General features: G+C 43.3%; 1 protein-coding gene across 5 annotated transcripts in view; it reads left to right on the forward strand.

The window, feature by feature from the left end:
• Positions 1 to 18594, forward strand: part of ZNF462 (zinc finger protein 462) — an 87954-nt gene extending 69360 nt beyond the window's left edge. For all 5 annotated transcript variants that reach the window (XM_063181130.1, XM_063181127.1, XM_063181129.1 and 2 more), the window contains 6 exons: positions 1637 to 1901; positions 4402 to 4538; positions 9866 to 10089; positions 12552 to 12684; positions 16844 to 16958; positions 17899 to 18594. In XM_063181130.1, coding sequence (XP_063037200.1) covers positions 1637 to 1901; positions 4402 to 4538; positions 9866 to 10089; positions 12552 to 12684; positions 16844 to 16958; positions 17899 to 18100 — 1076 coding nt within the window. In that variant the 3' untranslated portion in view covers positions 18101 to 18594. The remainder of the gene's footprint in view (positions 1 to 1636; positions 1902 to 4401; positions 4539 to 9865; positions 10090 to 12551; positions 12685 to 16843; positions 16959 to 17898) is intronic.
• The last annotated feature ends 7262 nt before the right edge of the window (positions 18595 to 25856 follow it).

Genomic DNA, 25856 nt, shown 5'->3' on the forward strand with positions numbered 1-25856 from the left:
TGGGTGAACAAACGTGCTGTGGAAGTGGTGGAAGCAAGAGATGATAAATGCAGCCTTGTAATCCAGCCTCACTCAGCTGATGGGGCTTGGATAAGAAAAACAAACCCAATTTTCATTTGTTTTACCAGAATCTTTCATGTCTCCGCCTTCCTCTTTGCTGTGTACGCCTGGTGGTGAAGCCAGGGGAGCCTGGAGACATTTACCTGCTGTGTCTGTTTTGTTTCATGGTCTGGTTTGGTTTTTTTAATTGTCATTATTTGTTACTCGTTTCTTGGGCATGTGTAACCCCCTGCCTGTGGTAGTGGGAAAAGAAAGCAAGCATTTTGCTCTTTTGAAGACAGGTGGGGAAGTCCCCACACTCAGTGTTGTATAGGCCTGTTTGCCTTTTGTTTCCCCATACTAATTGGTTGGATTGGATGGTGTTAAGTTCCCACAAATGTGTGTCTGTGATGGAATTCTTATATATCTGGCCTTGGGGAATTCAGCTTTGGAAAATGAAGAGCACATCAAAGCAGGAGGTGGCTGGTACAGTTTGTGTCCTGACTTCCCTCCCACTTCCCCCCTCCCCTGGCTTTTCTTCCCCCTTCTGGAAAGCTTAGGAAAAGAGCCCTTTGTCTTCTATTCAGGAAAATTGCGCTGAAATTCATCTGTGCTTTATTCATCTGCTTTGATTTGTGCCATTCATGGGCAGCTGTGGGTTATGTAGAACAAAGCAGATGAATTCCTAACCTCCACATTCAAGCAGTGTGTTGGGAAAGGTTCAACACCACCCTCCCTCCCCCCACACTCCTTTTTGGGGGTATCCAGCCTACATATTACAGCTTTCAGTTTCACTACTGAGACATCTCTGTTTCCTCCACATGCCATTAAAAATGGTGTGGCAGAGTTCTGCTGCCTTGTAGAAGGGATGTGTCTTTGGAGATCTCTTTTCTCAGTATGGCAAAGCAGCAGTTTGAAAGTTTGCTTTACTGGAATTTATGATTAAGCATCTTTATTTTCCAATGATGATTTAATTTCTAACATCATCAGCATGAGCAGGGAAAAGTATCCATTTCTTTTTCTTCTTTTTTTTTCTTCTTTTATTTTTCCATATAGATAGATTATTTACATGTACTCTTCACCTTGTGTGAACTGGCATAAGATAGAAAGTGGATTACAATTTTTTCTTCTTTTTTTTTCCCCATATAGATAGATTATTTACATGTACTCTGTTCCAGATCTTCACCTTGTGTGAACCGGCATAAGATATTTGAGAGGATCTGCTCTGATTTTATGTGCCAAACACATAAAACATTTGGCAGTATGATTAAAGGGCTTTACCTTCAAAAATTAAGTGTCTTAAAATCAGGCTTCTTTTTTAGACTACTTTAATTTAAATGTGTCATTCATTTTCTCCCCGAATCAGATCTAAAAAAGCGTCATTTCTATTTCTCACCTTATAAATTGTAGAATACCCATTAAATTAGATTAAGAAGTGCTGCACCTCTTAATCCCTTCAGAAAGCAGGATTAGTTTCATAACCAATAGCTTGGTCAACCCCCTCCAAAAGCCAGTGGGTTGTTGAGCAGGCATCATCAAACCTTTTTTAGATTTGTTGATCCACCTGGAATAACAACTCCGCTCTGTTTCCCTGCAGACTCTTCATACTCGGAGCCTCCCGATGTTCAGCAGCAGTTGAACCACTACCAGTCCGCAGCTTTGGCCAGGAACAACAACAACATCAGCCCAATCCCACTTTCTGGGGGTGCTGCAGGAGTGGAAAAAGCGGAAGCCATCCTTAACTGTGAATTTTGCGAGTTCTCCTCGGGGTACATTCAGAGCATCCGGCGCCACTACCGCGACAAGCACGGAGGGAAGAAGCTCTTCAAGTGCAAAGATTGTTCCTTTTACACAGGCTTTAAGTAAGTACTCTGCTGAACAGGTGAACTGAACTGGTGAGGGGTTTTTTTTTCAGCGCTTTAAAAGACTTCTGAGGTCTTTGATGGCCAACAGGAACATGGGCACTGCTGACCAAGGAGAGGAGCGTAGGAAATGCCATGCCAGATCACAGCAGCATCCATGTAATCCGTTTTCTCCTCTCCTGCAACAGCCGGGACCATCTGCTGCAGACAGCAGCACAGTTGCAGAGGGTTTCAGAATCATGGAATTGTTTAGGATGGGAAAGACCCTTCAGATCATGGAGTTAACCATTAACCCAGCACTGCCGAGCCCAGTGTTAAATCTCAGTGACACATCTGCACATCTTCTAAATCCCTTCAGGGGTGGTGACTCAGCCTCTTCTTTGGGCTGCCTGTTCCCGTGCCTGACAACCCTTCCTGAGAAGAAATTTTTCCTTAGATCCAATCCAAATCTCCTCTGGTGCAACTTGAGGCCGACAGGTTCACAACATCCCCGTTGTCCACTTGGCACAATCCTTCTTGCAAAACTCATAAACTCTTCATTTTTCCCTGAGTTTCAGACACATCCCTCTGTCCAGCCATGCCAGTCTCATCTTCTGGCACATGGAGTCAGTGTGCTCTTGCACCTTTAGGATTTTCTCCTTGGGGAACATCCAGTGTTCCTGGATTCCTTTGTCCTCCAGGATGCCCTCCCAGGGGACTTTCTCAGCAAATCCTTTAACCATGCCAAAGTCGGCCCTCTGGAAATCTAGTGTGGCAGTCTGCTGCACCCCTCCTTACTTCTCTGAGATTCTCTGAGAATCAAAAACTATCATATCATAATCCCTTTGTCCTTAAGTGTGAAAATTTTCTCTGCAGAAATAATGTAATTTCCACATGCAGCCAGCATGAGACGTGGGACAATCAAGTGTTCAGCGGTGACAGGAGAATTTATTTCACCTTCCTGAAGAAACCCTTCTCATGTAATTTTATTTTTCTCCCCAGTCTTTCTAGCTTAAATGATAGAAAGATGCTATTGTCTTGCACATCTGGTAGCATACAGAGACATTTCAGAAAATCCAATTATTTAAATTTAAAGGCTCGGTGCCTTGTGTGTTTGTTTGTGTGTGGGTTTTTAGCTGCTGTTCTGTAAGAAAAGAGAAAAAGGCACATGTGCAGTTCATCATTTCCTCCTGATGTGCTGAGCCCTTAAGCATAACACCCTGAGCTGACATTTGAGGTCTTAAACTTGTTAAGAGTGACAGTAAACAGTAGGACTGGATCAAGGGAGGAGTTCTGTTGAAGAAAATGTTGAGCACGAACCTGAGAGAATCCACTGGGTCTTCCCTTTGTTGCTTCATCTTTGCTCTCCCCATGTTAAAATTTCCTGCTTATGTTTAGTATCCTGATTGCTCTTTTAAATACTATCAGAAATTTACAGGTCCAATCTGTCTGTGTCTTTCACGTGCCATTTTCTTTCACCTTGATATTATGAAATAAATCAGGCAGCATTTAAACACGTTCATAGCAGCGTATTTTCTGTCTTAAGAAAGGGAAGAGGCAAAAAACCCCCCCAAAAACATGCCAATCCCCTCTTCAAGCTATCCTAAAAACTTAAAAGCATGAGAGCAGTGACCAAAGTTGGCAGAAATTTACCTGCAGAATTCAGTGATATTGGGTCCAAAGCCACTTTTTACTCTAGTTCAATGTGTCAAGCCCCTTAGCTTTTGCAAAGTTTATCACTATTTTAGGAAAAAATAACCAAGTGCCCCAAGTTTAGAGACAGCTCTTGATTTCAGTAGTTGGGCTTGTGGTTAAATGGATGTACAGTTAATTTCTTCTGTTGTGCGTATCTCTTGCAACTTCTAAGCATGCAGCCAGTGTAATGCCAGCATGAAATTTTTGGTTCAGAAGTACTGTGAAGTATTCATTCATTCTTCCACACTAATAAGTACAATATTCTAAGTCTTGGGTTTTCAGATCATTACAGCTGATGCTTTGAAAGTTAAACAACTCGGTGCCAAACTTGCTGTGAGCACAAATCCCTTTGGTACCCACAGTCTAAACTGTGTAGCTGGTTAGATCAAGATGGTTAAGGATGTTTTCTGCCTGAAATAAGTTTGTCCTCCCCTCTGCAAGCCCGGAACAGCTGACAGATTTTGTTCAACTTGCTAAAAATTCAACCTTCACCGGAGAAAGCGCGCTGGATGTTTCAGCCCAAAGACAGATAGTGAGCATGAAAGGATGGGAATTCTTTTGCTATCTTGGCTATAGCAGTGTGACTATGTGGAGCGGCCCATGCAGCAGAATATCTGTCCTGTCACCAGGAGCACCTGCTTTGAGGGCAGGAGCCTGCAGATTGCTCCGCTCACGTGTCTCCCGTGTGAGCAGCCCCTCTGCGGGGCCGCGCGGACAGGGCTGAGCGGCACCTGCACCTCTTTGCCCCACACGTCCCTTTTAGAGAGCTGTGGCGCCTCGCTGCTGCCCTCCTGACTGCTGCCATTGTCTCCCTCCTCTCCCACAGATCTGCTTTTACTATGCACGTGGAGGCCGGGCATTCGGCAGTCCCCGAGGAAGGACCCAAAGACCTTCGCTGCCCTCTCTGTCTCTACCACACCAAATACAAACGCAACATGATCGACCACATAGTTCTGCACAGAGGTAAAAACATCCATGTCCGTGTCTGTGTCCAGTGAGGGGAGTGCTGGACAGGGCCCTGGTTCTGGTTTCATTCAATATTTCAGTCTGGTTTCATTAAATTTTTCCTCTCTCTGTACATGAGGACAAATACGTCGAAGGAGTCACTAGCGCTTGATTGTCTTTTTGTTTCATTTCTATAAGATGCAACTGATTTATCTCCTGTAAATTCCAAAGTTTGCCAATGCTGAAACAGGGCAGATTTGGGATAGTTTTTAAGGTTTTCCTCTAGGGAGGTGAAAAGCTATCAAACAGCTGTTTAGAAAGAGTTGCCCTAATTTGCAACTTCGATCTAGGCCAGAGTTGTGCCCTGACCATGTCCTTGTTATCTTAAAGGCTTTGCTATCATAAAGTCACCCAAAAGGTTTATCAGCTAACCCTAGAGGCCTCAAAATATCCCTTGATAAATTCCTTGAATATTTTCTCCTCCGTGTTCCTAGGAACAAAATAATTATCTCAATTTTCGCTTTACTGTAAGGCTCCTTTTCTGTCTACACCTCTCCATTTTTAAATACTTTTTTTTTTTTTTTTCAGCCTGCTACAAGTGGGAGTAGGGGATTTCTATATTCTATTAACTGTGGGCTTGGTGGCTCAGAAGAGACAGCAGTTGGGGCTCTCTGGGCTGGGATTTCTGCCCACAGCTATCACACTTGATGCTTGTGGATGGTCTGTTGGCTGCTGAAACCCAAACCCATGTGTTGGGATGGCACTCTGCCTGCGTGCAGGTTGGGCAGAGATTCACAGTGGGGTACTGCTGGTGAGCAAACACAGGTTTTGCATGCCATCTTTTTCCTGGAGGAGATTCTGGTGTGACAAGTGCTGTCGTAATTCCATGTAGCATACCACTTCTCAGTGCTGGTAGCTTGAAGTCCTTCTTGTACCAGCTCAGTGAGCTTGGCAGAATTCAGATTTCTTTCTAGCAGGGCTAGAAAGAAATCTGGCAGGTGTAGCAGGGCTTCTGTGAGGGAACATCTGGGGAAATGACCTGAAAGCACAATACAAAGCTGACATATTTGGTTGCAAGGGTTTGGCCAATGCTTTGGCTTTTACTTCCTGCCCTTGAACGTGTTGCTGTGTCAGATTTTGCCTGGTTTTCTCCATTTTGTGGCCATGCCAGGGCTCCAGCAGACAATGCCAGGCCTTTAAAACAGAGGGAACTGGATGGGTTTAGGGTATTTTCCATCATGCATAGGTTGGGTGTGGGGAATGTCCAGTTGCAGAAGTGGAAGAGCACTTCATCAAGCAGCTCTACTGCTTGTGCAGAGCTGTTTCTGACCAGTTGAAAGGAGGTTGTCACCTCCTGGGTGAGTGAAACTGTGAATCTTTTCTTCTGTAGGACTTCCTTCAGTTGCACAAACCAACCTCAAATAGTTTTTGCTGCTGAAAGAAACCTTATGCCAAAAGGACGTAATGGTCTACACACCACAGTGCTGGGGGGAGGAAAAATCAGAGTAAAGGAAGTTTTAATGCAAATGGGATTATAGCTGATGAAGAGTCTCAAGAGGCCACAAAAGGGTTTTCTTTGACATCACGTATCCAGGGTTCATACTTAGAGTGATTTCTTGTGCACACATCCAGCTAAAAAACAGCCTTCTACTGTTGTGCTTAATTGTGTGGCAGCTGAAGCAGATGGTTTTGACAAGATTTAATGTGCACTGGAAAAGAGACTGAGGGGTAGTCAATGTAGTCTGAGATAGCCATCCTGTTTTATGGCCATTGCATTGGCAAAGCAAGGGCATAACCCTGAGCTGCAGCCCAAGAAAATTAGTTTTGAGGTAGATGGAGTGGTGCAGTATGTAAAATCAGGAGTGAAGGATTTGATCCACTCACAGTTAATGTTCCTTTTGTGCAAAAGGCATGTTTACAGATGCATGACTCTTACATTACTTCCAAGTTGCTGCACCCCTAATCCTTGGTGAAGCAGCATGTGCTTGAAATGGAGAATTTATTTGCCTCCTGATGAGTGGCTACAGAGGCTGAATTTCACAGGGTGAAAGCAGTATCAGCTAGAAGCTTGAATGCCTAGTGAGAAAAAGAAATATATATATAAGGCAAGGAATTTGCTTTCCATGAAGAAGGAGAAGTTCCAAGAGCTTCTCTCATGCCCCACCTGCCCCTGAGCAGTGCCAGGGCAGTTCATCCTCGCTCCTGTGGGTACAGAGGGTGCTGCAGGTCACTGAGGAGAAGTCTGGCTCTCCAGTTCTTCCTGGTCTTTATTACAGGCAAGGGGAGACAGGGGATTCCTGACCTAGCAGCCCGTTAGCCTTTAATTTATGCTGCACAACACAATTAGTGTGTCACAGAATCAGGTTGGAAAAGAGCTCTGAGACCATCGAGCCCAACCTGTGGGCAGTGCCCACCTTGTGCCCAGCCCAAAGCTCCAGGTGCCACCTCCAGGTGCTCCTGGGACACCTCCAGGGATGGGGACCCCAAACCTCCCTGGGCAGCCCCTGCCCATGCCTGACCACCTTTTCTCCTGATGTTATCCTTTCCAGCAGCATTCCCCTTGTTAATTTTGAAGTATATTGGTGTTTTTTCAGGGCTGAATCCCACGTACCAAGTTCACTGTTGGCTATGCTTTTAAATCCTTGGGCATTTTTGTTTCTTATCCTTCCTTTAAAGAACCTCGTGATTTTCTTATTCCATATAAGAGAATACCACCCATATGTTTAAATACCTTTAATTACCTTTAAGGTAAATTTTCAGATTTACCCATCTCCCCAAAGGCTTCCTTGCTACAGATCCTGGTTCCTTATGCATGCTTTTTTTCTGGCATTTTCCATTGTACATGCAACTTCACAGATACACTCAGAATCCTTATGCAGTGCTTGCTTTTGACTACTAGAATCCAAATATTACTTGTTCTGTGGGTGCAGTTTGGATTTCCAGGCAAAAATGTGTATTTTCAAAACCCAGGATGACCATGTAATTGGTCTGTGTCTGGATAGTAGGACTGCCTTTTTATTTTTTTTTGTTTACCTTTGAGGGAAGGAATTGAGTTATATATGCTTTGATGTGCTGCTGAACAAAGATCTCTCCTTACAACTAAGGACTAATAGAATCCTTAGCCTTGAGCCAAAAAATGTATGTCTGCTTTGAGTTACAGTACTGAGAATAGTTAGTCATTAATGTCCTTTCAGTTCACTCCCTGGTACAATTAGCCTGAATATTCCAGCCTAGTGGAAGGATTGGATTTCTTGAACCAAGATGATGCTTTTGTTAGGTGTTTATTTTGTTGTTAATTTTTTAATTACCGCTCTTGCAAAATTGTTCCACAAGTTGGGACATCTTTTTGTGAGGTTTCTGCAGTAGCCTTTGATTAGACACAGATGGAACTTTGAAGAAATCTCATGGGGGGTAAAGAAGCTACCTCTTCAATTTTTGTGTGGGGTTTATGGTTTGCTGCAATTTTGTTGGTTGTCCAGACATGACAACCATTCTAAATGAGTGATTAAATAAACAGAGTGCATTCTAAATGAGTGATTAAATAAACAGAGCTTTGCAGGGGCAAGCTGGAGGTGAGAGCATCACCTTAAGAAATGTAGCATTCCAGGTCCAGGTAGCCCTGCAAGTTCCAAAATGGTACCTTGGAGGAAGCTCACTGACATGAACACATCATGTAAAAATTATAAATCATTCCCTGAAATAGAAATCTTTCAATCTAGAGTTGATATTTGTGTCTGTTTTGCCCTTATCTTACTGTGTTGCCTTTGATTTGGGGGCTCTCTGTGTGTGGTTGTGAGGTAATAGCTTTTGTTCACATGAATAAGAGAATGCTGCTTTACTTCAGGCTGATAGATTTAAAGTTTTATACCATGGCATGCTTTAGCCTTTTTAATCCGTGCCAGCTGTTAGAGGAAAGGTGAACGTTAAAATATTTTAATCAATATTTCTGTCTTTGAAAACTTCCCTTGGCTTTTTCACTTCTGAAACCAGCTGTGTCACTAATTTCTGAGAGCCCGAAAGCACGCAGCTGCAACAACCTTGTAAAAAGTTTCTCTGGTGATCTCAGCAGCACAGCTTTGAATTCTGCTGTGTCTTAAACCCTATTCTCCCCTCCCCTGTTTCCACCCTGAATGGCCACTGTTTGGTTTCTTTATAGTTAGAGAAGCTGCTGTTGGTGTAGAAAAGAATCCTAAGTCTCTGGGTGTTTGTTTTTTCGGGTTTTTTGGGGGGTTAAGGCATAGCCTTGGGGAAAACTTCAAAAAGAGGAAGTCAGGAGATAGATAAGTTTGGTGCTCAGGGAGAAGCTAGGCAGGATGGAATATTTTGTTGAGCTGCAGAAAAAGAAAGGCCTTGCTGTAAAGGGAGTGTGTGTTTCTGTAGTTGTCTTTGGATGTAATTTTACCCTCCTCACTAGAAGAAAGGGCCCTTTGGCTCAGATCCATGTGTGCACTGCCACGTCTCACATTCCTTCAGCCTTCATGTCTACCATAAGAGATTCAGGCCTCTTTTTTTTTTTTTTTTCTCCTGTCCTTGGGGATGAGCCTGGATGAGGAGGATCAAAAAACCCTCCTTTAGTATGCAGTGCAAAGGAGGAGCAGTGCTAAGTTTTGAGTGTTCTAGTTCAAAATGCCAGTTTGGGTAACAAAGGCCTTAATGAGGATCTGCTGGTGACCTTCAGCTGAAGGGTGAGATTTGGGGTTTCTCTGGTGTGCACAGCGTGGAGGGAACCACAGTGGATGAGTGTTGAGGCACATCAGATTCTGGCTGTGTCAAATGACCGAAATTAATTGCTGCTCTGTTAAACATCACTGCTTTGTTAGAGGGAGTGCAGAGTTTAAAAACTCAGCAAGGGCATTTTCAGTACATCATGCATGCAGAGCCTGGGCTTTGGGTAAATCAGGAAGTTCTGCTGCTGGCTGAAGTTGCGCAGCCTTTTTCCAGGGAGAACTGCTGCCTTGCTCACCTTCTCAATCCCCTGAGGGCAGGTTTGGGTGTGGTGGTGAGGACACCAGCTCCAATTTGTGCAGAGCCAGCAGGGTGTGATGCTTTGGGAAGCACACCCTGCAGCTCCCCTGTTTATTGCTTTTATAGAAGCAGCTCCCAGCTGCTATCAAGTACTGAACAAAAACAAACTTTTGGTCTGGGCTGATTTATGGCTGGGTTTCGTGTTCCTGGGCTCTGCTCCTCTGACTCGTAGATGGAGTCTCGCTTGGCCCAAAACCTTTCATACTCATCCTCTTCACTCCCCCCGCCCCGTCACAGAGGACACCTGCACTTGTGGCTCTTGGGGATTAAGAGGATGATTTTCCTGGTGTTGCTGAGTGAGTGTTGTGCTGTCCCCACAGAGGAGAGGGTGGTTCCCATCGAGGTGTGCCGTTCCAAGCTGTCCAAGTACCTGCAGGGAGTCGTTTTCCGCTGCGACAAGTGTACCTTCACCTGCTCCAGTGACGAGAGCTTGCAGCAGCACATAGAGAAGCACAATGAACTGAAACCCTACAAATGCCAACTCTGCTACTATGAGACCAAACACACAGAGGAGCTGGACGCTCACCTTCGAGATGAGCACAAGGTAGGACCCCGTTGGCTTTAATTTGTGGCGATCTAGTCTTTGCAAATAGTGAATTGGTTTATTTGCATGTCTGACTAGCCAGCTTGACACTGGGGTTATTTTTTTATCCCTCCCCAGATCTGAAAGCAAATCCCATGTTATGCTTCCCTTTGGGTTATTTTTCTTCTCCCTCCCCATGTCTGAGAACTAATCCCATGTTGTGCCCCCCTTTCTCATTTTTCTCTTTATTTATCTTTTTTGTTGTTGTTGTTTCTTCAGAAACTGAACAATAATAGTTTCTGAAGCTGTTCAGATTGATCAGAATTGGCAAATTGCTGCTGCATGCAGCGTGTGATTATCTGGAGAAGGCCCTTGTGTGTGCTGGTTTTATCTACAGGGGAGTGGGGAAAGAGTTGTGGAACAATACCAGGGCAGTGTGATTCAGCCCCTGTGAAAGGCAGGAGATTCCAAACACAGGATTGCTCTGGTAACTTCAGCAGCATGACATGCCACGCATATTTTAATGACAAAGAGGTCTATACATCCCCTTTTACCTTTAACAAGGGAAAGATAAACAGCAAGTCTAACCAGGTCCTCAGCTAAGGCTGCTTTGGAGTTTTTGTGGATTACCTGAGAACATATCAGGTCCAGTCTTTGAGAAGTCATTAAAGGCTCTCCACAGACTGCTAGCTTTGAATTTCTGTAGCTGAGAAATGTTTAAGTTCTAGAACTGAGATGTGTTTTGGAATATTTCCTGGAGTGCTTCCTTGGCAGGTTGCCAGGGGAGGCAGCTATATGCCTTCCCCTCCTGGAGCTTAGCTGACCACTAAAGGTCCTCACTAAAAGCTTCATTGACTGAATGACTTTTCCTTAAAGACAAATATATATGGAAGGTATTAGCAGCAGAATCCCAGGAAAAAAAAAAAAAAAAAAAAACAAAAAACAACCATTTTCATGCTCAAAAAAAATATTTGGCCATCTTATAAAACCAAACTTTGTTAATTTATGTTGGCATGCTAGGCTCCTCTGCCACCTTTATTACTTCTGGAGAATCTTCTGTGATTCAAATGGTACAGAAGGAGTTCCACACCTCCTGGTGCCTGCTGTGTCCAGGAGGAACTATTGCTTGGGGTTTTTTGACACAGTTCATCAAGGGATTGCTATTCCCTTAACTTAGCTCTCCCTTCTGATCTGGATCTGCAGTAGTGGTGCTGGTAGTTTAAGGTATCATTTCCCCTTTTTTGGGGGGTAAATTATCCCTCTGCAATTTGTGTCTTAAGTTCGGGGCTCAGATACTAGCCAGGCTGTACAGTGCACCTTAAAAAGAGTTTCCTTTACATGAGCTGAGTCGAATCAAGTGCCTTGCATTGTTTGTTTGTTTAAACCTCTGTGGGTGATGTGTTAAGTTCGAGAACCTGATCACAACTGTCTGTAACCCAGAACCAGGAATCCTCACACCTCCACGTTCAGGATCCTTTGCTGTTTGGATGTGTCCTGCAGCCCGCTCCACATCCTCCTTGGGCTCATTCTCATTTCCTTTCCCACAGAGGGGCAAAGAGCAGCCAGTGGGTGTTGCCATTTCATTCAGCCCCTTGCAGGATGCTCGCTGCTCCCTCTCCATCCCCTCTGCCCGCCTGGCTCAGTGCCTGTGCTGCTGCTGCTGCTGCTGCTGCTGGAGGGCTGTCTCTCTGCATGAGGGATGAATCCAAAACCCTTCCCAGCAGTGATCAATGAGCTCAGGGGGCGCTTGTCATGCAGCAAGTATTAGCCTCGGTGTCCTGGTCACGCTCCACGCTCTCCGCCTCCGCTGTAAATCTGGGCTGCTGCTCCTCTTGGATGTGGAGCAGTTCCTGACTCCCGTGCCCTGAGCTGCTCCTGTCATACTGCTGCTGTGAGCTGTTAAGTAGCTGGGTGCATTTCACCCCAGGGTTAGCTGAATTTGACTGCTGGGTGAAGTGTTCCCATTATAGGCTGCTGTATCAGTTTGCAAAGCACTTCGCAGCCCGGGCGTAATGAAAATTAATCTGTTATTAATGAGTGAGAGTGTATGTGCCACACAGCAGCCATGTGCTCAGTGGAAAAAAAAAAGAACCATCCTTTCATGAATAAAGCTGAATGAACCCGTCACAGAGAGTTCCCCTTCAGCGTGGATGTGTGGTAGCAGTGTTTGATCACAGCAGTTGAATAATGCCATAAAAATGAGGATATGACTGGATGTTTTACATCTCTTGGATGAAGAAATGAAGGGGGTTTACCCAATCTCATTAATTGCCAAAAAAACAGAAATGAGAAATGCAGAATAAACAGCAATGGAAGAATCACTGCCCCTGGAAATAAAAGAGTGTTAATTTGATTATGGGGGCTGCATGTCACCTCGAGCTGAGCAGGCTTTGGGGTGTACCTTGTTTTATTCTGCATTTGTGGCCACTTTTCTGGCTGGTTGGTGATTGTGCTGAGTGCTAACAGAAGTGTTTCTTTCAAAGGTGAGTCGTAATTTTGAGCTGGTTGGACGGGTTAACTTGGACCAGTTGGAGCAAATGAAAGGGAAAACAGAGAGCTCTAGCAGTGATGAAGAGGAAAAAGAAGAAGAGTTAAGCCCCAAGCCTCAAGAGAGAGGTCAGTGCAGCTCTTTGATGTGTTGGGGGGGTTTTGTTGGATTTTTTTGGGCACTGCAACCTCCCTCACCAATCTAACCATGCCAGGTCAGCTGTTGAGTGGACAGCACATATTCTGCAGAAATACTAACAGAATCTTACTGAATTTCCTGAAGACACAGCTCCGGTGGGAATCTTGTGTTTCTAATCCTCCTTACAAGTTTTTTGTCTGTTCAGAGAGAATACATACTATGAGATAGCATCTGTGACTAATCTGCCTGTTCAGATACCATCTATAAGGGCTTGGAAAACTATGTAAGTGTATTTTAGTGGCCTGTCAGATTTTCTCGTTTTGGTAACCAGTTTCCAGCTTTCACTTGGCATTGCCCAAGTGGGGGATGAAAGTTCTTTGATAGTTAAATGAAGGGTTTCCTTTCCAACAACCTTCTCCCATGAAAGGCAAGTTATTCCAATATCAGGTGGAACTGTGTTTTGTTCTGGTGCAACAATGCATCATATAATGCAATAACCTTTTAAAATCTTTAGTCCCCTCATGGTTTGAAGGACAGGCCACCCAATTCTTGATGCTGACAGCTCCACTTAGCCAAGGTCTGTGTACTTCAGCTAAAGGTACACCACCATTTTCAGTAAACATTTTTCTCCTGATTTTTTAGCTTTCAAACTCACTCAAGAGCTTTTGACAAAAAAAAGGCATCTCTGTACATGTTTTCATGCTTTCAGGCATTGAAAAATTCCCATTTCTGGATTCGCAGGTATTTTACAGAACTAGGGGGTTAAGATCATGCTTCTTGCCTTATAACAGCAAGACCCCAGCATCTTGGATTTTACTTTGTGTCCCTGCAGCACAAATTCAGTTTGTGCTCATCAGCAGCGCTTCAGGAGCAGTTAGTGATGGCTTTTAACTTGAATGGGAGTGCACGCCAATTGGATAGGAAACCATTTATGTTTTAGAGAAAAAATACCCTGCACAAGGTCTTGGAAGGTAGAAAACTCAGAGGAGGGATGTCAGTTCCACTTGTGCATCTCAGAATTCAGCATTCCTCAGGGACAGCTCCAACTCTCTGGGCTTCCCGTGTGTCTGGAGCAGTGATTGTGCCATGATTTGACTAAAGCACCAGCTCACCTCAGCTGCAGATGCAGCAGGCTGATTAATGTCCTGTGTGGACCCACGGGTAGCAGGGGGTGAGGAGTCAAGCTGTCCTTGCGAGGATTACCTGAGCATTACACACAGGCACAGGTGCTGAGGTCACCTTGGAGGCACCAAGGAGAAGAAAGTGCTCTCTGCCAAGCCTCACAAATCCCTGTGCGTGTGCCACATGTGCAGGGGGGGCAGCCCAAGGTGAAGTTCATTGTTTAAATTGGCTTTAGGTTACACCCTGGAAGTATAAAAACCATCACCTTCCATGCTGGAGTATTACATGTGCAAGGGTTAATAGATGTGCTGTCCTCATGTTTCAGAGTTAAACAAGGCAGCATTTTGATGATGCTGTACTTTTTTTTTATTTTCACCTCTGTCTCTGTTTTCTTTAATCTGTGGCTGGCTAAAATGATTTCTGCATGCTTGTTTGGATGACCAGCCTAAAAAAAATCAGGTGTGTTTTCAGGTTTGCTTTGCAGCATTTCTTTTTTCTCTGGCCTGTAGGGTTGATGTTTCACCCTTCTTTTTTTCAGGGTTTTTTTTTTTTTTTTGTCCTTTTCAACCTCTTAACCATTTGTGATACATTATAGTAAAATAGGTAGAAAATGCAAAAACCACTTATGCCTACTACAACAAGGATATTAGAAAAGATCCAGTTGTATTGATTGCATTTTTCTAGGTAAGTTGTGTGAATTACCACTCATAAGGTGCAAGATTTTTGAAAAATGTCCCAGTGAGACAGGAACTGAAGGATGCATGCTGGCATCTCCCTGGGCATTTTCAGAAGATCCTTCTGACCCAGAAATGGTTTACCCTGGGAGCAGAGAGCCAGACCTGTGGTTTCAAACAGAGCCTGCCACAGTGGCTGATGCTGTCACAGCCTCCAAACGGCTTCACACCGGGCAATCCTGGGTGCTGCTGGGGTGCATCTGGCAATTCCAGGTTTGTGGTGTTAGCAGGGAAGTGGGATTTGCTGAGAGTGCTCCAAGTGTCTGTCTGAGGTCTGTGACCTTGGGAGAATCAAGATTTCTTCTTCCCTGGATTCACCACTTTGACTCGAGCTGCTCTGTGCACTACTGAGGGTGCAAATAAGAATTTGTGGCTCCTTCAGATGGGCTGCTGGACCAAGCAAAGGCCATTGTCCATGTGGGCAGGCAGAGCTGGGCAGCACTCTTGGATGGGAAAGGAAGGGGTGGTAAAGGATATAGAATAAAAGGAGAATAAAAGACCATGCCAAGAACAGCTTTCTAGGCAGAACTGTGCCTCAGAGAGGCTGTTACTGACCTTTATGTCTTGGTCTCAGCAGATCAAGAGGTGTTTTTCCATAATGGGCAAAAATTAAGTGTCCATGAGTGACAGCAAAACCACAGAGAGGTCAGGCATGTGTGCAATGTGTTACTTCCCCTCTGCAGGACCCAGGGAAGAGCAGCTTCTGATAATCCTCCAGGGAAGCAGCCCAAATTCACATCCCTATAGGCAAAAGTTACTGGGGAGTAGGATGAACAAGATGGTGTTGTCTGAAGGGGTGGTGGATTTACCACAGTAACACTTGCTTAACTTAATGGGGATTTTGCAGGTATAAATTATGGGCTTGCTTGGGCTGGAAGAGCCCTTTAAAGAGCATCCAGTCCCACCCCTGCCATGCTCAGGGTCTCCTTCCACCATCCCAGGTTGCTCCAAGCCCCATCCATAGCTATGCTCTAATGTATGCTCATCAGCAGCATTTGCTTCCAAAACTGTTACCCACCAAAAATATTTATCCCAGTGTCATGACTAGTCTGTGTGTTGCAGTGTGTTTATACATTTGTGCCATGCTCAAGATGTTAAAAATCCAGATGTAAACTGAGCTGATGGCATTTGCTGCTTGCATTCTGGTGCTCCCCAATAGAGCAGCTTTATGGTGTTTAACCACATAATAAATGAGCCCCCAACAATAAGAAATGCAAGTCGATTTTTTTCCTTTTATGGGAAGAGGTCAAAAAATTGTGTCAAGAGCCATTCCATATAAAACTGAAGTAAAGGTTAACTAGTGAGAAGTGTGTCACAAAAATGCATTTGCAGGACTTAGGTGTGGGTAATAGGGGATGTGTGAGCAATTTTGAGTTCACAGGCTGATCCTGAACAGAATAAGTCTGAGAGTGAAGAAATCAAGTGAGCAGAGATCAGAACCAAAATTAAGCAAAATCCCTTTTCTTTTATTATGTAGTTCAGGAGGAACAGAATCAACAGAAAGACATTCTGTTGATTTCTTGCTTAAGATAATCCCTGCTAAGGAATTAATGCTCTGAGCAGATGGTGCTGTCTCATTTCCAGCAAAAGAATCAAGTGAGATAGTTCATGCAATTATTTTCAATGGCTTGTGCGGTGATCTTCTTAATTTGTGAGAAAATGTTTCATCTTTTGTCAGAGCAGGCTGTGTTCTCATGGAGCTTGGCTTTCTGGAATGTCATTCCCTGAGCTGCCAGTGACTTCACTCATATTACAAGGTGCTTGACACTTCTGCAAATGAGGCCCCAAGCATTTTGTGTGAAAGATTAGGATGAGCATGAAAACACCTATGCAGTTAAGATGCAGCACCTAATCCATGAAGCTTTATGATCTATTACAAGAATCACATATTAAATGTACCAAATCCATGTGTTTCCTGAAATTTGTACTACCGCTTCCAGAATTATAGATGGACTTGAGTGGGGATTTTTGATTTTGCTTTCCTAAGCTTTGCAGTTTTTGGTACAGAATATAAATTCCACAGTCTCTTCATTTGTTGAAATAGAGGAGCAGGGTCTAGTAACTTGTTAACCTTACTTGCAGAGATGCTTCAAGACCTAGGGTGGGATTTGTCACTTGCAGTGTCACTTTTCTTTTCAGCAGCTCCATTTTCCCAGTTATTTGACAAGAAAGTCCTTTTGCTTCTCTGGAGCGAGAGGTGCAGCAGAGAGGACCAGAGCAGGATCACTGTGGTGGCAATTCCCTTCTTGCCCTGGCTGTTCTGAGCTCACGGGCTGTGCTGTCTTTTTCCCAGATCCCATGATGTTTCCTGACAGCAGCGCTCCAGAGAAACGCTTCCCGTGCGAGTTCTGCGGCCGGTCCTTCACCGAGGGCTCCGAGTGGGAGCGGCACGTGCTGAGGCATGGCATGTGAGTTGCGTTCTGTTCCCTTGCCAAGCAGCCAAAGGTGCCAGTACATCTCTCTGTGTTCCCCCCAAACCCATCCCTGCCCTCCCAAAAAACTGCTATAAATGCCAACATATTTCTGTGAAGACCAAAATTTGTTGTTGGATAGTCATTGAATGTCTCTGCGTACTTTTTAACTCTGCTGCCCAGGGTGGCTGTAAACTGTAGGGTTTAACTGTGATTCTAGAACTTAAGATTGTCCCCAGGTGAATGCCTCTTGGCCAGGATTAACTTCCCCAAAGTGTGCTGTTGATTTTTTAAAAAAATTGTTCCTCTCTAGGCAGTTTGCACACTATGGGATGATACACATAGCAGATAGGAATCTCTGGAGCAATCTGTTTCCTTCTTTTGATGTAGATCTCACTGGTAGCAGAGACCTCTTTTCTAGCCAGAGTTCGTTCAAACAGTAGATTTCATTCAAGCCTGCTGACATGTGGGAAGCATCTGAATACAACATTGTGGGTTAACTGCGTTGGAATGAGAAACAATAACTTCTCTTACCCTTAAGAGAATGTAAGTCTGAGCATAAGTACTGGAAATCCTGCAACCTGTGAAAAGTTTTATTGGATTTCAGTAACTCATTGGGAAAAACACTCTTTTTCTGTGCCTTTGCTAGGTGCCTGCTAAGTCTTGTTTACAAGGAACCTGGGAGATGGGAATAAACTTCAGGTGTCACATTTTGAGTTCTTCCTTCTGACCCCAAACCTGTCCCAGCGCAGAACAAACAAAGATTCCGTTTCAGGGCTAGAATGTCCCACCAGCAACTCCACTCCTCCTCCTCCTCCTCCTTCCCTTTGGAGCCAGTGGCGTGGCTGCCTCTTTGGAGAGCGATCTGCTGCTGTCCCTCCTGTGACAGGCACGGGCTGGCTTTGCTGTGTGCCCTGACTGTTTCTGTTTCCTGCAGGGCGCTGAACGAGAGCAAGCTCCGGAGCAGCGAGGACAGCCAGCCCAAGGAGGACGTGGAGGACGCGGCCAGCACGCTGCCAGAGGAGAAGGAAAGCATCGAGGCCATGGTGCTGGACTACTCCCACACTGGGGAAACAGCCGTCAGCATGGTGGCTGCTGACCAACCTCTCCTCGACACCCCGGAGGCCAAAAGCGAATAAGAAAAACAGCGAGTTTGGTGTGGTTCTAATCGACAGTACTTGAACAGTGATGAGCGGGGCGGGGCGGGGCAGGGCGGGCAGAAGGAAGAAATAAAGCTGCTTTTAGGACTGAATGATCTATTTTCAAAGCACTGGTACCTGTGTGAGTGTGTGTATATTAAAGTTATTTAAGTGATGGAATAAGTGGCTCCATTACATCACTGCATCTTTGTTTTCCTCCCGGATCTGACGATGGGAAGTTTACGCTCATCTTTGGACTAATGAAGCAAAACTCCCCGTGTTTTTCCTACATTTCACATCGTGCTTTGCAGTGGAGACTTCGATTGTTTTATGAGTGGAAGCGTCGTGAGCGTGGAAGAAGTGGTAGGGGGACAACTTTTGGACGCACAAGTTTGTGTGCGTTTTTCTAGTTTTAATACATAACGCTTTTCCAGACTGAAAGCAATTGCTTTAGAAAAGAAAATTAAAAAAAAAAAAAAAAAAGGAAAAAAAAAGGAAAATCGTAAAACCACCACAGGGAAAACAAAACAAAAAAAAAATGGAAAACAGAAAAAAATTTAAAAAAAAACAAAACAGAAACTGCTTTGCTTAAAACAGTCACCTGTTTCCTAGTACCTCAGAATTAACCAAGGGAGATCTCTGCATTTGTCAGTACTACCTGTTGTTGTTGTGGTTAAATGTAGAGAGACTGCTGGGCAAGGTGGTGAATGGAGGAAGAAAAAAAAAAAGTTTTAAAGAAAGGAAAAACAAATTGTGCTTAAAATCCCAGTGTGGGTTTTATTTCTTAAAATACTGTGATTTTTTTAATTATTTTAGTAAAAAAAAAAAACAAAAAAAAGAGAGAGATACTTTAATTCCTAGATAACTGTTTGTGAATTGTCATCCTTTATTCCAGGTAAGCTGTTTGTTAGTATTCAGTTATAATTTTAGTATTTGGTAGATTTCATGTGACTGATTGTGCGGTTTTGTTTGCCACACGTTTTGTTTTCTATCAGCCTGAGGTGTTACAAATACAGCACAATTAAGTTTCTCATGTAAAAATGAGTATTTCTTTTTGAGTGGGGGACAGGGAAAGGAGACTAGATCTTGTGAATAGAACCTTTTTTTGTTGTCGCTGTCGTTGTCGTTGTTGTCCTCGTTAATTTTAAACATAATGGAGATAACAAAGAAGTTTTAACTTTAAAAATAAAAAAAACTAAAGAACCAAACTTACAGCACAGCTATGCAGCTCATGGGCCAAACACATGGGTCCTCATAACCATTCTGTTGCTTGTCATATTAACATCTATCAGTCTCACAACTGTAAATTTTCGTTGAGATTGGCTGCCTTTTTTTTTTCTCTTTTTTTTTTTTTTTTTAAATTCCGTCTGTGGTTTGTGCGTGGGTTTTTGGTTGTTTCTCCTTTTTTTTGTTTGTATTTCTGTTTTGTTTTGGTTTGGTTTTTTTTTTTGCTGTTTTTTGGTGTGGTGGGAGGGAGGGGTGTCTGTTAACACATCTTTTTTGCAAGCGGAGGTGAGTTGGTTACACATGACATTGAGCCTGGAGAACTACTTTTAACTCGATTCAGTGGATGGAGTTGCTGAGTTTTTTTTCCCCTCCTCCTTAGCTTTTTAGCATGAGGGGAGCAGTGTAGAATGGATAGGAACCTTCATACCTTAAGTGGCTGATCCTGCAACTACCCCCTGGGTAGAAAGCCTATTTAAACTCAAATTTGGGGATTTTGCCTGAGCGGCCAACACAGGATCTGGTGCCCACGGTATGTTCCGATTGTGAACAAAAAAAAAAAAAAAAGAGGAGAAAAAAAAGAAAAAAAAAAAGAATTAAAATTATTTCAGAAAAAAAAAAAAGCAAAAAAAAACAACAAAAAAAAAAAAAAAAGAAAAACGAGAAAAGAAAAAAAAAACTGAAAAAAAAGTTTCTTTCCAAAAAGTAGAAAGTACTTGACTGAAACCTAGTTTTAGAAATGCATGTGTCTTCGTTTGTTTTTTTTGTTTTTTGGGGGGGATCTGGGGGAGGGGGAGGGGGGGAAAATAGGAAGCTCTCCAGGAAATTGTGTCCTGGAGAGCTTCACTTAAAAGCGATGGCAAAAATGTTGCATTTGTGGAATAAGTGCTACTTGAGAAGCATGGTGTTTTGCTTTTGGGGATTCATCAATTGTGTGTTAGGGGGATTCTTTCAATTTTTCTGTTGTTTTGTTTTTGGTTTTTTCTTTCTTTTTGTTTTGTTTTGGTTTCTTTTTTTTTTTTTTAAATAGGGAGGGAACATCATAGAAAAAGACACATTGGAGGGACAAGTATAAGTACACATTTTGTGTCTGTATTTGTTTTTTAATTGGCATCATTTCAAATATATTTAAACAGTTCCATACCTGGATTGGGTGTTTGTAATGGTTACCAAAAAGGAAAAAGAAAAAAAAAAAAAAAAAAAAAAAAGAAACAATGATTGTGACATGCTTTTATCACTACTTAATTTTTCAAATAACATGTAAATATTGTAATCCATTGGATTTTGTTTTGCTAACCTGTAATAAAAAAATATGGGACCATTATCCTTTTAACAAGCTTAGAATGTCATATTTTTTTCCTTTTTTTCTTTTCCCAAAAATGTATACCTGATATATTGTGGACACACATTTTAGGTGCATTATTATGATTCTGTTGACTGTAATGACATAGAATTGAAAATAACATTTTTTTCATTGTTTAATTTATACAGAGGACTTTTTCAGAGTTTGACAGAAGGAAATAATAGCAAAATGCTAACCCATTGGCTTCAGCACTCGGTATTTCCTGATTTTAAAATTACTGCTTACTGATGGGGGATAGGAAGGGGATACTGAACTGTTGCACTGACGGGTTTGTTTTTTTTAAAAAAAAAAAAACAATGAAAATTAATAAAAACTTTTTAAGAGTGCTTGCTCGTCTTGCGTGGTTTTTATATTGATATTACTCTGGAGGTGGGTCCCTACAAGTTACTGGTTCTGCAGCTCTGGGGGGAGAGCAAAATCCTCTTTTTTTCCCTCCCGCAGCCTTTCCCCCAGTGCTTCACTGGGAATTTTTGATTTGCAGGTTGTGGGGAGTGGCTTGCCATAGCTCACACAGGTCTAGGGTCTACAACATCCCCCAAAAATGCCTCGAGTGTGCCCCAGCCCAACATCCTTTAGAGGTCAGGGGCACCCTGCCAAGCTCTGCTGACTCCTCCTGAACCCAAACAGAGAAATGAGGGAATTTTGCATGCTGTATGAGAAAGATCAAAATAGATGGAGACAGGCTGTTGTTTGGATTACCAACACAGCCCTGTCATGAGCTGCTGCAATGTTGCATTCCCCAGTTTCTGATGACCTGCTGGATCCAGCACTGAGGCTGTTCTTGGTCTGGAGCTGGGTGTGTTTACTCATTCTCCTCCAAAAACCCAAAGTGACGCTCACAGAATTGTCACAGAATCTTCTTTTGCTAAATGCACATTTTTAAATGCATGTTGATAAGATGTCAGAAGGTTGTTGGTTTGTTTTGAGTATTTTTTCACCATCTTGTGTTTTAATCAGATCCTGTCCTCAGTTTAAGCAGCTTTTTGGTTGTTCTGGAGTTGGATCTCAAAGGAATGTGTATGCTGTGAAAAAGCATGAAGCCTTTGATCACCTGATAGCTTTACTTGCTCATGCCTTTTTTCCTTGGAGTCAAAAAATAGAGAAATACTATATTTCCCTGTTAAGATGCTTATTTCCTTAACCTGAGTTTACAGGAAAAAGATAGGGATGATATAGACACTACATTTTTCAAGGATCTCTGGAAACATTTATTCAGAAAGGACTACAAGTAATTTGCACATTATATGTTCTAGCCCAGAGCCTACCTGCACTTTCACCAAATTAAAAGAGGAGGGGGCTACCCAGTGATATATCACTAATAATAATAACACCACTGATGTAACAATGGAAGACCTTGGGGTGAGTTCTAGATCCCTGCAGCTGCATTTTCCCACCCAGCTTAGTGTCAGGATTGTGTGAGTTTGAAACAAAGAATTTGATATCCCCATCTTTAGGTATCAGGCTGGATGTGACTGGATTATAAAATCACAGAATGGTTTTGGTTGGAAGGAACCCTAAAAGATCTTCTTGTTCCATCCCCTGCCATGGTCAGGGACACATTCCACTATCCCAGGTTGCTCCAAGCCCTGTCCAACCTGGCCTTGAGGGATGGGGCAGCCACAACTTTCTCTGGGAAACCTGTGCCTCACCATCCTCACAGCCAAGAACTTTTTCCTAAAATCTCATTTCCTAAAATCTCTTCCAAACCCATTCTCTTTGGAGTTTTTCTCTCCACCGTGTCCTATCACTGCAGTGACAATTTCACCCTGTCTTTCCTTGAGCTCCCTTCATGATCACCTGTGTTGAGGGTCCTGTGCTGAGCCAAAATCACAGGAGTGGGAGGGAAGAAGCAAAGGGAATGACTACTAAAAATGATCCTTTACTCACATTATTGCCCTTCTGCCTCCATGGGCAAGTCCCTTTCTCTGGGCTGAGAGCCCTGGGGACATTTGTGCCGTGGGACAAGTGGGATTTTGCACACACTGTGCTCCCAGGCTCATTGTCCTCCCTTTGCTAATGGAGCCTGGGTAAATGTTTGCCTCATTATTGCTACCCTGGCTGCTGGCATTTCCCTCCAGCCTGGAGCTGCAGTGGCTGAATGCTCCCCATGCAGAGCTCTTGCCTTTGTATCCACTCCGGAGCAAAGGCTTTGCAGGAGTTGCTAAGGGAATAGGAATATCAGGCTGATATCTCCCTCCCTTCCAAACATCCAGCCTCCCTGGAGGAGAGTTCAGCCTTTGAGGCTGCCCTGTGGCTCAGGGACAGCACTGAAGCTTGGCAGAGTCGCTTACAAGGCTGGATCTGTGGGATTTTCCAGAGGAAAAAGCCACTCTTTGGGAAGTGGGTGTGAAATTTTGGTGCTCCTGGATCGTTTATCTTCATGTGAACCTGCACAGCAAAAGTCTCCAGGCTATGAGGAAACATCTCAGCACAACTGCTGGTGGGCAGTTCAGTGGAGGCTGGCCCGAGTTTCTGCTCTCTTCCTCACCCTGAAGCCTTCCTTCAGTGTTTTTCTGAGAACACACAGGACTTTTCCTCCATGAGAGTCTGGCCCCAAAGCAAAGAGATCACAAACACCACTGGCCTGGTCTAGTGTCAGCAATAATCCTCCTTTTGGCAGGAGGCTGAAACTCTTGATCTCCAGATCTCTCTCCTGAGCCTGTTTCCCAATTCCTATTTATCTGGTGTTCTCTAAACCCTTGACTTCTCTAAACCCTTGGCTTCTCCAGCTTTGTCTCTTTTTGCAAGCCCATGTCTGCTTTGAGGACGTGCTCACTGACTCTGAACAGCGTTTCTGCCTCTCCTGTGTCTCATTATTTCTGACCAAAAGGCACATCTAAAGGTAGGAGCAAAAAAATGGGCATCCAAATGCATGCTCAGTGGCACAACATGTAACAGAAATAGTGATTTCTTAGCAGAATCAAAGTGGATTTTTATCAGATTTTCTCTTTAGGTGTGTAGGCATCACTGCCAAGGGACAGCACACAAGAGCCTTTAACATGTAGAAGATTTTCATCACAGAGGAGGAGATGTTGGTCTCTATTTCAGATTTAATTCATTCCAGCTTGGGTCCTGCAATCCCTTCTCTCCACCACCCACACAATATGCTGCAAATCTAGCAAAACACCCAAAATGGTGCCAGTGTGGGGATATTCTGGGTTTGCTTTGCTCTTGTGGTTGGGCTGATGTTCTCCCTGTTTATAGCTGGAGCAAAGTTCTGTCAGCTCACAAAAAGATGGGGGAAAAGGCCCAAAAAATAAATAAAATATAATAAATTCTCATGCAATCCACTGTATTGTCCACAACAGACAAGTAAGACTCAGGTAGCACAATTGACTTTCCTTCTGCTGCATTTGAGATCTGTTCTCTTCCAGCTGAATGTGGGAATTGATCAGATCAGGTGTGATCCCTCTCTGGCTCAATGTCTTGACTCCTGAAGGAGAAAAAAAGAAAATCCTATGGTGAGCAAGAAGAGAATAATTTGTCCCTAATGAAAGTCTCACCTTCATTCACTCTGACAAAAGTTTTATCCATGGAAGTAGAAGAAGTCCTGTCTCTTTCACATTCATTTTGTGTTCTGATAATATAAGTTACAGTACTTTTGCTACCAATTCAATTTTAGATTTGACTGTACACTTAGTTTTTCAGATGAGAACTGAGAAGTAAAATACTTATGTGTTAAAAATTTTTGATATTTCAATATCCCAAAAAGAAATGTTTCCTAAAAGTTTGTTGTGTGAGCTGCATTACCCTGACATTGTTCATAAAATGCATTTTTCATAAAATAATCAGTCAGGAATTGCAATTGATTAATTTCAGCTAGGATGCTTTGGGAAAAGGTGAAGTCAGGTGCTGGAATGAGAAGAGACACGCTTTCCTTCTCAAGTAATTTCTCTCTTTGAATATTTGGTGTAGCAGCAGCAAATACGCCTCAGCTCGATTCTTGAATTCTCTGTGGAGTTTACACTTCTGTTAATGAAGAGCTTAGCTCAGTCTAGACAACTGTACATGCATGACTTCCAAATCTAAGTGAAATCTGTCTCCCTGCAGCTGTTCTGTTGTGCTCTCAGCAGCATTTGGGGAGAGGCGGGTATTCACCAGCAATGCCTCAAATTAATTTAGCTCGTGCTGAAAACGTTGGAATGAAATTTAAAGTTTTCTCTGCCACTGAAGAAAACCGTATTTAGCTGCTGTGCCAAGTATTGCTTCAAGTATTCCTTGTGGAATCACTTAGACCAAAGCCACTGCAGGCTTCTAGCAGAGATGCTGCAGTTAAAGGAATTTTAAGCTGTTGCAGGTAGTTTTTGTCTGTAAGAACCAACAGAAAATTAGCAGGCAAGCTCTGTAAAGCACTAGGCCTTTGATGTGTTTTCTCTAGGAAAAATCCCCATCTTTTCCTCTGCTTACACTCCTCAGGACTTCAGGCACGTGATTGTTGAAGACACGTGATCTGAGTAAAAATGGTAATTCAGAAGTGGAAAGGGTTTGGTTTGTCATAGCCAAATAAATATCCAGCACTCAAAACATGCTGCCTGCAGAACTGCACCAGGCCTTTGAGCTGTTGCTGCAGAGTATTTATTGCTAATACTACAGGAATACCCTCCTGGAAAACAAGTTAGAAAATTCTGTTTGCTCCCCCTGTTCCTCAGCTGCTCCTTTAAGCTCCTCTTTTCCTTTTTACCTCATGGTATTACTCTGGAGGCCAAGTGGGAAACGCTGGCGAGGATGGGGCTGGCAGGAGTTGGTCTGTTTAAGGAGACATTATTACGGTTGTTGGTTGGGGTGCTTCCAACAGGATTTGTGTTTCTTCATCCCAGTGGCAGAAAAAAGATTTTTGGGGGTCAACAGTTTTGAAAATGACTGACCCCTCCTTGAGGAGCTGGTGGTGCTTCTGTGCTGTTAACCAAAGGCAGGAAGGACTGGTGGTCAGGTGTTGGTATCCTATCCCATGTAAATGAGTCAATGAACAGCAGAAAAAAAGAGTATAATTATATTCTTAACACCAGATTAAATGTGTGTTGTTATTTAATCCATTTAAATGTTCATGTTTAGCAATTAGGACCTCATTCTGCAGGGTCTCTTGCTGTAACCTAGATTTCTTTCCATATAATTTAATTGGGAAAGCTGACAAGGATATGTTTATCTCCCTCCCATTAATTTATATCAAAA

The sequence above is a fragment of the Melospiza melodia genome, chromosome Z (genome assembly GCF_035770615.1).
Source record: "Melospiza melodia melodia isolate bMelMel2 chromosome Z, bMelMel2.pri, whole genome shotgun sequence".
Lineage (NCBI taxonomy): Eukaryota > Metazoa > Chordata > Aves > Passeriformes > Passerellidae > Melospiza > Melospiza melodia.